The sequence below is a fragment of the Periplaneta americana genome, chromosome 9 (genome assembly GCF_040183065.1).
Source record: "Periplaneta americana isolate PAMFEO1 chromosome 9, P.americana_PAMFEO1_priV1, whole genome shotgun sequence".
Lineage (NCBI taxonomy): Eukaryota > Metazoa > Arthropoda > Insecta > Blattodea > Blattidae > Periplaneta > Periplaneta americana.
The window spans coordinates 118,663,670-118,682,357 of NC_091125.1; the positions used below are offsets into that span (position 1 = coordinate 118,663,670).

At 33.0% G+C, this 18,688-nt stretch overlaps 2 protein-coding genes across 7 annotated transcripts in view; both read left to right on the forward strand.

The window, feature by feature from the left end:
- LOC138706433 (major facilitator superfamily domain-containing protein 6-like) overlaps positions 1–11,064 on the forward strand; it is a 37,080-nt gene extending 26,016 nt beyond the window's left edge. For 4 of the 5 annotated variants that reach the window (XM_069835736.1, XM_069835735.1, XM_069835738.1 and 1 more), the window contains 3 exons: positions 20–181; positions 1,701–1,724; positions 10,661–11,064. In XM_069835736.1, coding sequence (XP_069691837.1) covers positions 20–181; positions 1,701–1,724; positions 10,661–10,743 — 269 coding nt within the window. In that variant the 3' untranslated portion in view covers positions 10,744–11,064. The remainder of the gene's footprint in view (positions 1–19; positions 182–1,700; positions 1,725–10,660) is intronic. The other variant, XM_069835739.1, reaches the window with a different exon arrangement.
- A 137-nt stretch (positions 11,065–11,201) lies between these two features.
- Positions 11,202–18,688, forward strand: part of LOC138706435 (major facilitator superfamily domain-containing protein 6-like) — a 30,208-nt gene continuing 22,721 nt past the window's right edge. The window contains exon 1 of one of the 2 annotated variants that reach the window (XM_069835742.1): positions 11,202–13,305. The gene's annotated coding sequence lies outside the window, so the exon portion shown is untranslated. Of the gene's footprint in view, positions 13,306–17,995; positions 18,106–18,688 lie in introns of those variants that run through there. The other variant, XM_069835740.1, reaches the window with a different exon arrangement.

Sequence of the window (18,688 nt, forward strand, 5' to 3'; positions counted from 1 at the left end):
ATGGTCATTACTTTTTCAGGTGTGTCACTGGGAAGTCTTCTTGGAGGCATACTGTATGATAAGTTTGGAGGAGCTAAAACATTCCGAATATATGGAACAGCCTCACTGGCTCTCTTTATAATTCACGCACTGGTGCAGCTTCTGTTAGGCAGGAAATCACATTATAGTGAAAAAGCAAGAGGTAAGGATTTAAGCTGCAAACAATACTGTATTGCATTCTTCGGTTGTGGCACTAAGTGAACAAATTCAAATTAATTATTTAGATTTAGTTTCAATTAAGGCATAATTGTTACTCTGCAAGAAGAAAAAATAATTCTTTTGCAATTATTTGGTTGATCTAATATGTATGACTGATTTTAAAAATTCATTGCTTTGTTAAATGAAACATTTCAACATTTTGAATATATTTTGATTCTATGTAGTACCTTAATATACGAATTTTAAAGTGGGTATTGAAAAGGTATTGATAAATTTTTTGATGTCTTGATTCAGAATTTTAGTCAAAGATATTGTTAAAAATGGACTTTTAGAGAAGCATACATGAATACATGGAACATGCCTAATAAGATACTTACTTTCTAGCTTAAAATACTGCTGTAATTTTGTAATAGAAATGAAGTCTGGATTTATGCCAAGAAGCTCAATACACTTCTGAAATTGAGCTGTTAGAATAAAATATGATAAACATTGCTAATTTTATTTGAAAGATTACGAATTTTTTGTAACTTGCACCTAGTGCAACATATATGACTCACATTCAATGTATACCAGGTTCAGATTTTTTGTACTTAAGTATTCTGCGGAGTATTTATTGTACTCTTTAAAATGCTTATCAAACTTTTGTGAATGAAAGATATCAAATAATACAACCAAATGTGACCAGGGGAGGGCACGGAGACAAAAATTAACATTGTTCTTTGTGTGTATCAATGGACTAATATTTCTTAATATATCAATAAAGAAAATTTGAACATTCATATGTAAAATATAACTCGCAAATAGGAAACTAGTAATGTCTCACATACTGATTTGGAGATACATTCCATGTTTAGGTTGTTATACTGTTAAGTTTCAAAGAAAACTATTAGTATGCTTCTATACTGCTTTTGTGGCAGGAAGAAATTGCTGTATAATTTGCTTTTGAATGATGTTAATTTAGATACACAATTATTTTAGAATAAGGCTTGCATTACTTTTGGTGATTTTGGCATATATTTATTCAGTCAGATGAATATATGGTAGGCTTGTGCATGTGATGGAAGTACTTATTATTGAGCCTTATGAACAAGTGTTTCTCAGGTTTTAGTATTAATGGCTGCAAATATAAACATGATAGACAATTTACTGTTGTGGATATAATATGATTTTTATGATTTTTATACTTCTTGCTTAATGTCATAACTTTATATAAAATAGCTATTTGTAACTTCTTATTTTAATTTTATGCTTTTCATTCATTGCTTCGATAGTCTGAAATGCTTCAGCATGACTTTCAAAACTCATCCTAACATCATGAAAATGACATTCACTCATATATTCATTCTGATACTATGAACATACCGTATATTAAATTTTGTTTAGCATGGTATATATACTGAATTTGTTGTTTTTGATATCTATTCTGACTAAGATTAATGGGTGGTTAGTTTGACTCATATCCAACAATGTTGAGTAAAACTGGTTTTATCCCTACTTTCAAGCACCTTGCAGTACAGTGGAACCTAGTAAGTATATTCCACGCATAGGATGTGTTCATGTTTTTAGTGTCAGTTCTGTGACCCTTGCAATCAGAAGTTAGTTTACTGTCTTCGCGCTACGAGTTGGCGCTGGGAGCAGATAGGCGGGACGGGGGAACTTTACTCTACACTCTGACCTGAAAACTTCAGTCCACTTACTTGGCTACAAGGGAACGGAGTCGGACATAAAAGATTCCGCATCTTCAGTGTTGTTGCTATGACTATCATTATCACATTTTTCAAAATTACTGGAATATGATCTGTCCATGATAATCGTCTGTTTATGTTCCAGCCGTGTATATTAATTCGAATCTCTCAACAACGCAATTAGCCCCACCGCCCCCATCCTGATGGACAGCAGTGAGTGTTCTGGACACATTTATGGTAGTCAAAACTCCTGTAAAATTTTTATCGTGCCAGCACTTGGGAAACGTTAAATTGGTAGGCCTATTTATCTGCATCTCGTTCAGATACAAAATCGGTTTTTCCACTTTCCTAAGCTTTCTTATTTGCTGTAGATATCATCACGTATTCTAATTTACAGTGTTTTCCTCAATTTTTTTTTTTTGCTGCACACTTCTTCCACTGGAAATCCTTTTTCTTCAGTATTCGTCTTAATGTTGTCTTTCATTTCAAATCAATTTTCTCTTGTAAAAGGGTAGAAGTTTGTTGCAGCTTGGTACTATTTTTTTTTTTTACTTGTTATTTAACGACACTGTAATAACTACTAGCTTCTTCAGTGTCGATTGAATTGATGATGGCGAGATGGTATTTGCCGAAATGAAACCAAGGATTCGCCATAGATTATCTGACATTCGCCTTCTGCTTGGGAAAACCTCGGAAAAAACCCAACCAGGTAGTCAGCGCAAGCGGGAATCGAACTTACTCCCGAGCGCAACTGCAGATCAGCAGGCAAACGCGCTGCTTCCTGTGCTATGCTGGTGGCCCTCTTTCTTTTTAAAATAAAAATTCTCAATTATATCTTTTTTGTCAATCTCCCGTCCAAGTCGTCTACATTTGCGTTTCGGTAGTCTGGACGTTTCCGTTTTTTTTTTCTCCCTCAGGTTTCGACAACGCACTTTCTTCTGTACAGTCTTTCATTTCATTCCTTATACGCTGTATTGTTCTTGTGGATAGATTAGAATACTTTTCTACCTTTCCTGTAGGTTTCGTAAGAGGAATGCAAAGGCACTGTTGTTCTTTTTCTTCATCACAGAATTATTTTGCACTTCTAATAATATTCCTTTCTTTGCTATAGATTGTCAGTCCTTGTTTCCTCTTTGTCGACATATTTACAATAAACAAAAAACCTAAATAACAGTATACAATAACATAAATTCTATTAACTATATTATTATCAACACTATTAACACGAAAAGCAAAGGATAACTAAAGCAATACAAAGATTTGCGGTATACTGAAAACAATTGTCTTGTTGAAACTAATAAAACACTACAATAAAAACCCCACTATTATTTTCACAAAGTCGCAAAGACTCATAGACACGTGTAGATGTTTGTGAAACAGGAATATTGCAGGAACAGCGCGGTGCGCATGCGCGACTGTTTCCCCTCCGCCCCGTCTAAGTACTTCAGGTGACTTCTCCTGGCGTGACAACAGTACATATCCCTTTGTAACTCACCTGCCCTGTAATGGATTGTCATTATGTAACCTGATGTCCTGGTTGTACATATTTTTACACGATTTGTTCATTGTTGTTAGTTGAATGTTTCATTCCATGTGATAGCTATATTTGCCTAATACCAAACTTTTTTTTTTTGTCAACAATAATTGTTACATTATTGATTGCATAAAATATTCTTGATGTTATGAAAGTTATTCCTCCCACTTCTGATTGTGAAGTTGTGGTTTAAAAATTGTAGTTTCGTAATGAACAAAATGTCAGTTAAATTTTTAATAGGTGAGTAATTTGGATGTTTTAAGCTAATACCGTATTGGTATAATAATAATAATAATAATAATAATAATAATAATAATAATAATAATAATGCATCTGTAATAATAAAAGAAGGATATATGGCGTGCTGTATGTCCATACTCAATGCCCGCGAGGCAAGTTGTATGGTAAGAATGAACATGAAATGTAATAATTTTTGCTCAAAAAACAACATAAGATTATTCGAAGTCCTTTTGAAAAAATTGCACACAATGATAATTACTCTAAATTAGGTTCGGCTTTCTCTCCTATTGCTCAGGTTATAATCTTCCTATCTTTCAATGTTGCTTCCTTTCCCTTGCGATCAATTTTTCGTCTTAATACATGACTCAGGTCAAGCATGTGAGAGTTACAACCCTCATGGGCATTTGAGCTACTTTTGAGCTTATTTTATACATCTCAGAAAATTTAAACTGTTTTATAAAATAATATGCATTTTTTTTTCTTTCTCAGTACTAAATATTCCTTATACTTCAATGAATGTACAGACAAAATGTTTCATGTAAATAAATGTATTACTCTACAATTATTACAATAACTGTTACAAATATTTTTTAGACTCGCATTTCAATAGTAAATATTACAGTAGTGTTTAGAAACGATACTGTTCAATGTTATGTATGTCTGGAAGTTTAGAAAAGTGAGTCGAAAATTTCTACAATACTTTTCTCTTATTTATAATTTCGCCTTAAAGCTAAAATCTTCATCAAAAATAGCGTATTTTTGTTTTAAATAATATTTTGTGAGTTTAAGGTTGTACAGGGAGGAAATTTTACCAGAACAATGGAAGGAGTCTATAATAAATTATTGTACCTATCTTTAAGAAGGGGGAAAAGATTAATTGTAGTAACTTTCGAGGAATATCACTTTTGTTGATGTCGTACAAAATTTTGTCCAATATTCTTTTGAGAAGATTGATTCCATATGTAGGTGAAATTATTAGGGATCATCAGTGTGGTTTTAGGTGTAATAGATCGACTATTGATCAGATTTTTTGTATTCAACAGATATTGGAGTAAAAATGAAAGTATAAGGGTACAGTACATCAGTTATCCATAGATTTAAAAAATGCATATGACTCGGTTAAGAAAGAAGTTTTATATAATATTCTTATTGAATTTGGTATTCCGAAGAAACTGATTTGATTAATTAAAATGTGTCTTGGTGAAACTTACAGCAGAGTTTGTATAGGCCAATTTCTATCTGATGCTTTTCCAATTCACTGCAGACTAAAGCAAGAAGATGCATTATCACCTTTACTTTTTAACTTTGCTCTAGAATATGCCATTAGGGCAGTCCAGGATAATAGAGAGGATTTGGAATTGAACAGGTTACATCAGCTGCTTGTCTGTGTGGATGACATAAATATGTTAGGAGAAAATCCACAAGCGATTAGGGAAAACACAGGAATTTCACTTGAAGCAAGTAAAGAGATAGGTTTGAAAGTAAATCTCGAAAAGACAAACTATATGATTATGTCTCGTGACCAGAATATAGTACGAAATGAAAATATAACAATTGGAAATTTATCCTTTGAAAAGGTGGAAAAGTTCAAATATTTTTTTTTTATTTTATTGGGTTATTTTACGACGCTGTATCAACATCTAGGTTATTTAGCGTCTGAATGATATGAAGGTGATAATGCCGGTGAAATGAGTCCGGGGTCCAACATCGAAAGTTACCCAGCATTTGCTCGTATTGGGTTGAGGGAAAACCCCGGAAAAAACCTCAACCAGATAACTTGCCCCAACCGGGATTCGAACCCGGGCCACCTGGTTTCGCGGCCAGACGCGCTGACTGTTACTCCACAGGTGTGGACAAGTTCAAATATCTTGGAGCAACAGTAACAAATATAAATGACACTCGGAAGGAAATTAAACACAGAATAAATATGAGAAATGCCTGCCTGTTATTATTCGGTTGAGAAGCTTTGTCTTAGTCTGCTCTCAAAAAACTTGAAAGTTTGTTATATTACCAGTATGGTTGTGAAACTTGGACTCTCACTTTTAGAGAGGAATAGAGGCTAAGGGTGTTCGAGAAAAAGGTTCTTAGGAAAACATTTGGGGCTAAGAGGGATGAAGTTACAGGAGAATGGCGAAAGTTACACAATGTAGAACTGCACACATTGTATTCTTCATCTGACATAATTAGGAATATTAAATCCAGATGTTTGAAATGGGACAGGGCATGTAGCACATATGGGCGAGAAATGCATATAGACTGTTAGTTGGGAGGTAGGAGGGAAAAAGACCTTTGGGGAGACCGAGATGTGGAGGGGAGGATAATATAAAAATGGATTTGAGGGCGTTGGTATGTGATGGTAGAGACTGAATTAATCTTGCTCAGGAAGTACAAATGAATTAAGGAAACTCTTGTAAACAGTAATTCAAGGTTGTGTAGTAGTTAAAATTAAAAGAAAAGTAACAAAAACGGAAAAAAAAAAAAGTCCCTCAAAATTGTTCATTATTCCTTCTTTTAAATAGAATTAATATACATTATTAACATATCGTAATATAAAGGAAAATGAAGAATCAGTATTATCGGTAATAGAAATAGTAGTAATATTTTATGTACTGTAGATATTTTGTAATTTATATTTGAGAAAACATTTTTCGGAGGTTGGAGGTAATAAGATGTAAACTCAGACCATTTATGCATCAAAATCGTATGCCATCTGTAAGTTACACTTGGACACATAATATAAAAATTAAACTGTCCGTCCAAAAATCTATAATCTGTCCAACATAGTTGCAATTTATGTTTGTATATGTGTGTAGGCATGTGTATGCATGCTTCTCAAATGAATAATTTCACATCTTTGCATCTTTTGTCTGTAAGGTAAGTCTTCAATTAAAAAATGTTTAGTAAGAATGAAAAGTAATTCATCACATTTTATTAGTACTGCTGGATTTTAAAATTCTATTTATGTATAATTAATTTTTATAATACTGTAATGCATATAATTTGCTTTTTTTTTCCCCCCCCCCATCAGTCTACTTTCAGTTTGATTAAACTTAAGTGAGGTCTTTTAGAACTGTTGCAAGGGATATTATTTTTACAAGTATAGTCACTTTGTCGATACACACATTTCACTCTTTTCTTCATTGCTCTACAATCATTAATATGTGTACAAATTATTTTTCAAACTTTTATCCACAGAAAAATGGACTCTTAAGAATATTTCCTGCATTTTTTATTTGCAAAACCTCTAAGATTGACTCTCCTCTCTAATTTTTATTCTCATTGTGGTTTATTTGTTCTCTGTTTAGTTTAGAACCAAAAATAGTTCTTTAAGTTTACAGCCATTTTCTGTTTTGTATAACTGAATGAGTTTCTCACGTCCAATGATGTGAATCAAGTACCAGCTGCATTGAAATAATAGTAATAATAATAATAATATAATAATAATAATAATAATAATAATAATAATAGACCATGCATATGGGCTCATTCTCCTACCTCTAGAGTGAAATTGTGAAGTGGACGAGAAATTACCAATATATTTTTGCCTTAAATCCTTTCATTCGGGAACAGGTTCTCTTACATACCATAAATCTAAGAGTATCTGCGCTTCACTTACCTCCTGAGGGAAGTGAGGAATCCACACGAACTTCAGATCCAGTGGCAAGCATGGTAACCACTATACAACAGAGGACGATCATGGGAGGGAGATAAAAATTTGTAATTGCATGCCAAGAATTAAACTTAAACACACGAGAGCTACACCGAGGCATAGGGGTAATATGTTGGATTTGCGATGTTAGTACTATGTTCATATTATGTATAGAGCTAAGCCAGCTTCGTACATTTCAATGGGAACTAAGCATTACTTACAAAATTCACGATGTTTAATCATTTCTTTGCTAACTATACAAATTTACAGTTCATAAATATTCATAGTAGTAGTTTCATATTAAAAAAAACTCTTTGTTATTAATATTTCATATGAACTTTTGTTGCAGTATTTAAAATTTAGTTTCCGATCATTTTTTGAAATTGTGTAAAAATGTTTTTGAACTCAGTTATCAGAATTATTAAATAGTGATTGATATTTAAATACAAATACCTTTGATAAAGGTAGCAACAGCAACAAATTTTATTTACTTTAATCATTATATTGCTCATTGGTGAAATTACGTATATGGGGTTAAACTTAAATTGTCTCAATTTCTACAACTGATATTTCAAAATTGGTTACCTGCAAGTACTTCATTAATTGCAGGTTTTCAATAACTTCTTGCAAGACAATAAGAGTCACCAGGTCAATACTATTATTGACATTTGAAGAAAGTCTAAGATAATTAGGAAAAGTTACTTGAGCTGGAATTCTAATTCTATGACGCTCTTCCTTCTTCTTTTTCTCCTCCTCCTCCTCCTCCTCCTCCTCCTCCTCCTCCTCCTCCTCCTCCTCCTCCTCCTCCGGGAATTTACGCGTTAAAGACTTACCTTAGACTGTGATTACAAAACACTAAACAAGACTGTACGAAAATCCACTGAAATTTCAGATAATAATTTAATATCCATGAAGGGGCGGGGGGGTAATTTTATCTGTCATCCTTAAAATTTACATTTATTGATTCATTGCTGAGCAGGTTGCACATTTAACGATCTTTTGCCTTTGAACCATTGTTATGGGTTTGTCTAACTCTTTCTTTTCTCGTATGACTTGCTAATTTTTTTCTCTATTCCTGTAAACATGTCAGATCCTGTGATTTTAATTTCTTTATTCCTTCTTGATATCAGTTTATGTAACTTCTAAGTGGATATTTTATCATCAGTAGCCTATACATAATTTAACTTCATTTGAAGGTGTTTTATAAAGAACATTTATATTAGAGTTACAGGTTTTTTCCACATAACTTCGCAACTCCTTACATTGCTCACTGTGTTAGAGAATTAAACAGGAAAACTTGAAGTAAAATGAGAAGTGTTATATTTTGAGCAAAAACTTGCGCTTACATGAATGAACAAGCTCTGAGAGCAAAATTATACAGAAAAAGTTGCTGTAATGATGTTTGTTTGAATTGTTTTAACCATACGCTTACAGAAACATGAATACGTACATAACAGAATTTTTTTAATCTTTTCTGTAATTGTAATACGTAGTGGTTGAAATAGACATTATTATTGTCATTATTATTATTGTTATCATTATTATCGTCTTCAATAAATTTCTTTGCGTCCAGATGAATAGAAGATGGATATGAAACACCTCCTCAGATATCAAATTTTAAATTTTAAGGAATCTTCAACAGAGGTGTTAAATTTTGGGAAGGAAGAAGGGTAATGGCTTTATTGTTAAATTCTGAAGATTAAGTATATATTGTTTACAATACATAAACTGCACGCACGCACGCGGGCGGGGAGGGGATCAATATTGAGCGAGACAGAGTTGTGGACTATCACCAGTCCTATTTATTATCTACATGAACAGAATAATAAAAGATTGGAAGCAAACTCAACATGTGTACATACCAATCAATAGATATCTGAAACTGGCTTCAATCCTCTTTACCACTGATGTAGCCCTTTTAGAACTTTGAAAAATGATCTGCAAAGATCCATTTATAAATTACATACAGTAAGGGCAAAATATAACATGGAAATATCGACAAATAGGACAAAAATTATGACATTTTGTAGAAAAGAACCAATACAAAGTAAAATTTGTCTCAATAATAATATACTATAGAGAAGAAACCATTTTTGTTCCTTTGACTAAAATCAATCTTGCTATTGAAGAAATGGACATCCCAGCAAAAATTAACATACACCAGAACTATAGGCATTATTATTAATAACAGAAATTATGAAGCCATCCTTCATATAAAAGCATACTAGAATATGCTTGGCCAACTCCTTAGCACGACTTAATTAAGCTATGACAATGAAGGATGGACATTGAAGAAATCTTTTGAGAGCAGAGTAACAGCTTGTGAAATGCAGTTCATTCCTAGAAGTGTGAGTCATTATACTAAAAGGGATCTAAAAAGGAACACTGATGTTTTGCAAGAACTCAAAACCAAGTCAGTTCTGGAGTATATCAGTGTCAAATAAACTGGAAACATTATCTTGCAAGAATAAGCTCAAGTAGAATCCCAAAAACTATTCATAACTACACATCAGGAGGCCGAAGATGTGGGTTGAACTGCAAAACGCTGGCTTGGGAATTTTATGTAAGACTGTAACAGGCCTTGGAGTCTAAAACTTGTCACGAAGAAGGTGGTGGTGATGCTTGTATATGTAAACTTGAGGACTAAGTAAAAGAATGCCACACTGCACATGCTTCGAACGAAAAGCTTTGGCTCATACTATAAGATATTTGCTTTGCTTTTCTGTTTAAATATTACCTGTCTGTGCTGAGGTGGAATTGAAACTGTGGCTTCTTATAAACCATGCTACAGATCTGCAAACATTTTCGCTTGTTTAACTATTATGTTCCCCACTATACATAGGTAAGCTATGTACATGCATACAATAAATATATTCACAATGTACTCTCTGCTCTCTACTTCTAATTTCATGTTTCAATTCAGGCAATTGAGAAATTAATGTCTGTTTTTTTTAAATATTCATTCACTTATTTAAGGGTTCATAGGATGATTTTATACCCCTTCAAGTTATTTATACACGCACACGCACGCGCGTGCAAACACACATACATACACACACACACACACCTTACATATTCTCTTGAATTATTTATTCATTTCATAAGGAAAATATATGTGGTTACAAAATCCAGTAATGAGCCACTTAGTATAAAATCTTTATATTGTTATTAAACTGTCTTCCTCAAAGATAATACTCCTGCTCTCACTTGCTTCATGTTTACAGTATATGGAAAACATTTGATCTTTATTACCTTAGAATTCCAGCTTACCAAAAGAACAGAAAGGAGTCGCAAGTAGAATACACTGCATGTTATATTGACTAGTTTAATCTGGACTGAATAATTTTGTTTCAGATTTTGGTACCTCAGCACATTATGCTGCTCCTAACGAAGCACTCAACATGATGGATGACATGCAGGAACTCACGCCGTCCTGAAAATAATAGCAGCTTCTTGTGTGCATTAGAATCGTACTTGCAGTTAATTCGTGTAACTTGGGTACTGTGGTAAATCTGTGTGTATGTAATATAGCTGAAGTGCTCACATCAAGGTCTCGCATTTTGTAGCTCTTGACACTAGAACACCAGACACGAATTAGGCTATTGCCTCACTGCTTGTGTTCGTTAGAGTGCAGTGCTGATTTATCACGGTGACTTACAGTATTAATACAATATAAAGCTGGTGCAAAGTTGTTTTTCTTCTACTTAATGTACATTATTTTCTGATATAAATTTGGTTATACATAAAAATTAAGTTGACACTATTTGAATACCTGTGGCAAAAAAGGCTTTAACATACAAATTCTAAATTTTATAGAAGAGGCAATTTTATCTTAAAATGTTCTATATATTTTTATGCTCGACCATGCCGAAATGTAGTAATTATACACCTGGTAGCAGTCCTTTAATGCATGTCATTAAAGTACACCTATTAATTAAAGTTCAGGTTTTCGATTCTCGGATATGCAATCGAAAGACGAGGGAAACGTCACGGAGGCTGGAAATCCAATACTGTTGCAGAAGGTTATGTTCTGTTAATATAATATTTAGCGTTAATTGTAAATAATATTCAAATAAATTCAATTTGTCATCTCGTTTTTAAATTCTAAATCAATTTCCAGGTTATACATTCTCTGCATTACATCAAGGTCAATGACATTATTGTTCTTCGGAAAAAATCAATACTTTCGCGTCTGCGCACATCTCACAATTTCGAGCTATGAACAAGGTCACTTCCGATCTTCTGTCAGATACAAATAAAATGAATATTTCTGAATAATTTCAAGTTAGAAATATGGTCGAGCATAAAAAGTCGTATGAAACTTGCCTATAATGGTAATTAAGACGCTCGTATGAAAATTATGAAACTCGCGCTCATTTCATAAACAAACATACTTGCGTCTTAATTACTATCATTATAGGCTCGTTTCATAATAGTACTATTATTGCATTCTATGTTACCGGTACATGTATAACAATATGTTGAAGTGGGGGGGAGGGGAACCTGAAAAAGTACTTCATTTTCTAAAATGAACAAAACGATTTGATTTTCCATGCAAAAATGTTGTAATAGTTGTTTACATTGTAAGTAACAATCTTTTGACTGTTTTATGGAGTTTTTCTTTCTGCATAGTATTCCCAAGGTACCAATATTACTATAATAATTACCAAAATTAATTACTTCTGAACACTAACATTGAATGATATCTTTTGTTATTTTATACTTTTCAATGTATCAAAAATTACCTAATCTCTTTTCTCAAGTTTTCATAAAACTTCCTGTACTTTTTTTTGGAACGTACTGGCACATAGTTACGAGATCCCTAAATCCGAGAACATTTTGAACCAAATTAATCTGTCACTTTAAATGATACAAAATTATTTCCAGATGTTTATAAAACCTCCAAGAAAAGATTAAATATGGTAAATCTCTAGATCAGCGATCATCAGCACAGAGCACCCTGGGGCTAGCGTCTCTTACCCACGAGAACACACTGCACTATGGCGCATTCGTAGCTGCTAGCGGGTATGCTGTCTACTTCTTCCTGCTGCATGATAGGATGGCTCCTCTTACCCTTTACCCATTTCAGCCAGTGCTGACGACCACTGCTCTAGATGATTGTAATCGCATGAAAATCATCAGAGTGACGTTAGACATGCCATAAAGAAACACATAAACTGAGAAAAAAAAGGTATACAGATGTTTCATTATATCTCTGCCAGTCAGAGACTGTTATATTTCAAGTGGCTTTTCTGAGCTGTGAATGTCAGCAAATTAAAAAAAAAAAACATTACAACTTTTTCATACCTCCCCACTACAAATGTGACGTTGCACAGAGGTAGAGATAAAATATAAGATCTGTAACATGCAAATTCTAAATTTTACAAGAGAGAAAAAATTCAAATCCTGCTAGAATTTTATTTGAAAATATTTCTGTTTTTTACTCTCCATTGCATAATATCAATATATCGATCTGAAAAAAAAAGCTGCTTCTTCTAAAATAACTAAAACTACGTGTTTTCTTTTGCAAAAAGGTTGTAATAGTTGTTTACATTGTAAGTTACAACCTTTTAGCTACAGACTGATTACAATCTTTCTGCTCCTGCACAACTAATGTGACTAGCAAAATATCAGGTTTGCCAATATTAACTCAATAGGCACACTTTCCATGGTGCACGTAATCATTCTGAATGGAAAAATTACATTTTTACAAAAAATGCGTGTTACAACCTTTTTGTCCACAGGTATTCATTTGTTGACCAGAATGCTACCTTCCTTTACCTCCATTGATCCTTCTCATATAATAGTATGGAATTTCTGAAAATTATCATGTACGGTGTTTTATGTGGGTTATTTAACGATGTTCTATCAAGTACTAGGTTATTTAGCATCAGTGGAATTGATAGCAAGATGATATTTTGAATGAGGCTGGAGATTTTCATGAGATTACCTGACATTCGCCTTGCAGTTGGAGAAAACTTTGGAAAAGTCGCAACTAGGTAATTAGCTAAGTACAACTCTGGATCAGCAAGCAAATGCATGTATAGTGTGACACCTATATCAGTGGTCACCATGTATGGTGTTACCAATACAATTGTCGTTGGTGGCCAAGTGGAAACCATGCTTGTCAGTATGTTCAGGAATTATTGGTCCAAAACCAGACAAAGGACCATAAAAATTCTTAGCTTGACTTCCTCCTGTGTGATAGATGTAAAATAGGCAAAATAAATATACAGACCATTTTTAACTCTTGTTAAAGAATCATCTCTGCAAGTCTTCATTCTACAATTTAGGGACAGTGGATTATTAATGACGATGTTATTAGCATGACTTTCATTGGAAGAGAAGTATAAATCTGAAGATCTTGTATTGTATAGTACACTTCACAGACTGATAATGACAAATGTTTCAAAATTTGTTATACCATAACAGAAATAGCTTTAATAATAATAATAATAATAATAATAATAATAATAATAATTTATTCATTTAATTTGGCTGAGCTAATGGCAGCAGACCTTCTCTTCACCCAGCTGGACTCTAATTGAACATAATAGCCTTACATAACAATAATATGACAGTGAGTGCTTACTTACAAATGGCTTTTAAGGAACCCTGAAGTTCATTGCTGCCCTCGCATAAGCCCGCCATCGGTCCCTATCCTGAGCAAGATTAATCCAGTCCCTACCATCATATCCCACTTCCCTCAAATCTATTTTAATATTATCCTCCCATCTACGCCTTGACCTCCCCAGTTTTTTTCCCCTCAGGTCTTCCAACTAACACTCAATATGCATTTCTAGATTCACCCATGGGTCATTCTATGTCAATTCATCCAGATCATGTCACCCACAGTTTCCAATTTTGCTGAGACTTTGCGTATGTGTTACATACCTCATCGAATGACTTCCTTTAAAATTGTATTGAAATCTGTGAAGTCGTTGAAGCAGAAAATAGTAATATTGTTATGAATGCAGTCACATGTTCACAGTTGAAAAAATTACAAATAATGCCACAGTTTCCAATGTAATCATTGAAATTTTATGAAACTTGCTCTGTAACAGAGATTTATATTGGAGATTATAAAAATTGAACATTAAATTACTATGATGCTTTTACCTTTGTAGGATTTTTTTTTTTTTTTGCGTTTATTGGAAATTAATTTTTTTTTCCAAAGTGCCACACCTTAGATAATGCTGAAAATTATGTACAGTAATGAGAATACAGTGCTATATCTGTAGACAAAAAATTATAATGGGGAAATAACTTACTTTTTGGCAGAGAAATATAGAAGTGTAAGTCACAACATTTCTCAAAATGTGAACAAAATGTAACTTTTTACAACTAAGACAGTTTGGCTTCAGTTTTCTTGTAAGAATCTTGGTTTAAAATATAATCCTTCCTGTGGCTTTGCTGACATTAATTTGAAACAAAATGTTTGAAAATGGAACTTCACAACTATCATTGCCAGGTTAATAAAATGATGGAGAGAGCCCATGTGGATGCATGAATAATTTTATTGTAGCATCACCTTTTTCATAATTAACTTTTTCAATAACACCCACATACCACAAAGACTCATACACACAAGCAACATAAGGATTTGCCTTGAAATTTGGATTCACAATAGGTTTAAATAATTTATGTCAAATATCACACTGTAGTACATATCAAAACTTAATCACTTTGCTCAAATTTCATATGTAGACAAAGGCACAAATTGATGCATACAGCAGTCACAAAAAATTATTACAGCTCATTTACCTGAAGATTGGTAGTTCAATTAACAAAGCAACTGGTTACATACTAGATGGTCCCATATGGTGGTGGGATTCTTCTCGTCCAACTTCCAAAACGGTCCACCCTCCTGTCAAATTGAGTACTGGATCTTTCCTGGAGTAAAAAGGCAGTCAGAGGATGCTACTGACCACACCACCTCATTTTAGTGCCAAGATCATAAAAATCTGAAGCTCTATCTCTTTGCCCCCCCCCCCCCCCATTCACCTTTATGACATCGAAAGGTGATATCTTTACTCACCTACTGAAGATTGAAATCTTTGTTAATGCTATTCTTCTCATTTTTTGAGTGGGTGACAATTCGTAAGATTCCCATAAATAACTCCCTGCTTCTGAATCCTCACTTTGAACAGTATTAACAGATTGTTTCATAAAGGAAAGTAAGACATTACTGGAAAAGCTAAAGACTACAGACGTGGACAAATTATTAGCAAAATTGGAGATTTTTATTATATATTTTTACAAAGTATAATTCTTCAGTTTAGACTACAGTTGACATCTTTGCGTATTTCCAAATTATTAGAAAAATCGAAGATTTGTATGTATATTTTTGCAAAATTACACTCTTCAATTTAGACTACAATTGATATTTTTGCATATTTACAAATTATTAACAAAAGTGAAGATTTTTTTTGTATATTTTTACAAAATTCGACTCTTCAATTTGAACTACAGGTGACATTTTGTATATTTCCAAATTATTTATTAGCTCAACTGAAGATTTTTTTATTATATATTTTTACCAAATTTGACCCTTCACTTTAGACTGCAGTTGACATTTTTGAATATTTACAAATGATTAGCAAAATTGAAGATTTCATTATATATATTTTACAAAATTTGACTCTTCAATTTAGAATAGCCTACATTTGACATTTTGCATATTTCTATCTATTGTAATGATAGAAATACGCAAAATTTTCAACTGTAGTCTAAATTGAAAAGTCAAATTTTGTAAATAGAATTATCATAAAAATCGTCCATTTTGTTAATAATTTGTCCACGTCTGTATATATTAAATTTCGTAGGAAACGGGATGAAATCACTATTATTTCAAATTGGTGCACTAATCAGCGGTTTTTTTTTTTTTTTTTTTTTTTTTTTTAACTAAAGATTATTATTTTTTTGGTCCTACAGAATATATGTTATGGTAACAATTAATATTAGAGGAGAAAAATTCGCTCTGGTGCCAGGGATCGAACCTGGGTCCTTGGTTCTATGTACAAAGCTCTCTCACCATTGAGCTATGCCAAAGTCCAATCCACAGCACTGGATCTCCTCTAATATTAATTGTTACAATAACAGATATATTCTGTAGGACCAAAAAATAATAATCTTTAGTAAATTCTTCTAGCAACAGTGCATATTTCTATACAGATTACTGTGCACATTACTGTGGAATCCCGGCCACCAAGTCACTCAACTGAGTGTGCTCCTTGTATAATGGCAGTTGACTTAATAAAATGTCAATATATACATGCCCAACTTGGAGTCAGGCCACAAAGGGAAAAACACTGGAGAAGGGGAGTTCAATCTGGTGCTGTGGATTGGACTTAGGCGTAGCTCAATGGTGAGAGTGCTTGGTACGTAGAACTAAGGACCTGGGTTCGATCCCCAGCGCCAGAGCCACATTCCCTTACCAAACCCATCTTTCTGCTTAATTACCATACCTTCCTTCACAAGCCACACATCATGTTATTCAGAATGAGCAATACAAATTTTATAGTCGTAGAAGAAATTTGCTCAGCAAAATTTAGTAGCCATTTCTAGTCCAACTTAGAATCCAATTCTACTAGTTGCAATTCTAGCCTATCTTATCATTGTTGGTAATGAATTCCCTCTTCCAGATGTTTCCAGCTAAAAAATGGAATTTGACACTGCCAGATTAAATGATCTAATCTCAGCATATTGAAAACCAATATTATGAATACATGAATGTAACCCAAACTTTTATTTTGCTTTTATTTGCCTTTAGATCTAATACATTTTGATTGAAGGCACAATAAGAACTTTTTAAATTTTTGTAATATCTATTGGTAGATTAAAAGTGTTTTAGGACTAGCATTTCTTGTGGCGAGATTTGCATATTAGTCTATCTTATCTGAGATTTAGCCTCATTTTGGTCTGTTACCACAGCAGGACTGAAGCATGTTGATGATGCAGTTATTTCAGTCTCGCAGCACACGTACAAATAAACTGCAATTTCCTTTATATAGTACACATTAACATTGATGTCATGAACTCCAGAATGTTCTCACAAGCTATGATAATATGTAACTGTGTGGCTCAGACAGTGAGTCTAGCAGATGCCATAGGCCAGTTGCACAAAGTGATAACGTTCTACCACTTCGATCTGAAATGTCGTTTATAAAGAATACTTAATCGAAAGATTGAGATGAGCTAAACTGATTTTTATTTCATTGCAGATTATATATTAATAGTTATGAATTAATTCACTCCGAAAATATATCTGTGCAATTCGGTGTAATCTGAACTATATATAATTTATGCTCACATTATGCTTACGAGTTTTTCACATTCGTTACTTACCAGTACGTGAATTCTTCTGCATATGTAGTGATAATTTTTGAGTCAAATATCTTATTTCTTTTGAAGTTCTTGTCTTTTTTCTAACTTATAAATTACATTACTGTGTAGCAAATGACACTATTTCATTTGTCATGTCTCACTGTTACCATATGTTGAATTAAAAGTGCTACATAATAGTGTATAAACTCTTCATCCCACAGGGGATATCAGTGGCTTAATGTTACTTAATCCTATTGTTCTCTTCAACATTGAGCAAACAATATGAGATATTAGATTTATCTTAGGTCTTTTTTTTCCCTTCAATGTACATTTAAGCTATATCAGTCATCCATGACAAAGCCAAGTTTCACATGATTATTTGTACGTTGACTTTTATGTTCAGATAATGACAGTTGTTGAATCTGTGCTCTGAATGATAAGAGTGTTGAACGTGTCTTGAGTCTTGGTTGTAGGTAGGTGACAGAGAGAATGTGAAATTTATCTTAGAAAATTCGAAATAAATCAAATTATTGCTGAAGACCGAATGTAGGCCGAAATCAAATATGACTTTCGAAACAAATTTTTGCAATTTATATAAGAATAATTTAAAGAATAACGGTAGTAAATCTTAGCTGGTAAAAATATTTTCGGTTTTGAAATTTATATTAACACCTAAAATCGAGGATTGTTGGACTCTGAATTAAATAATAATATTGAAATTTATATTAACACCTAAAATCGAGGATTGTTGGACTCTGAATTAAATAATAATAATGATAATAATAATAATAATAATAATAATGATAATAATACCACCACCACACTAACGACAATGCATATGTAGCTTTCCGAAATTTAGTATATCTTCTCGCGCTCTCTCTCGCTGTCTCTCTTTCTGTCTCTTTGTGGAACTTTTCGAATATTTTTAGATGTAAGTTTAGGTTTCTTAGTCTTTGCTTTTCATTCTGTTAATAATTTTCATTTTCTTTTCGTGTCAGAGGCCCATTGATATTTTCATTTCTTCTTCTGTTCTCTTTATTTCTATCTTGTGGAGTC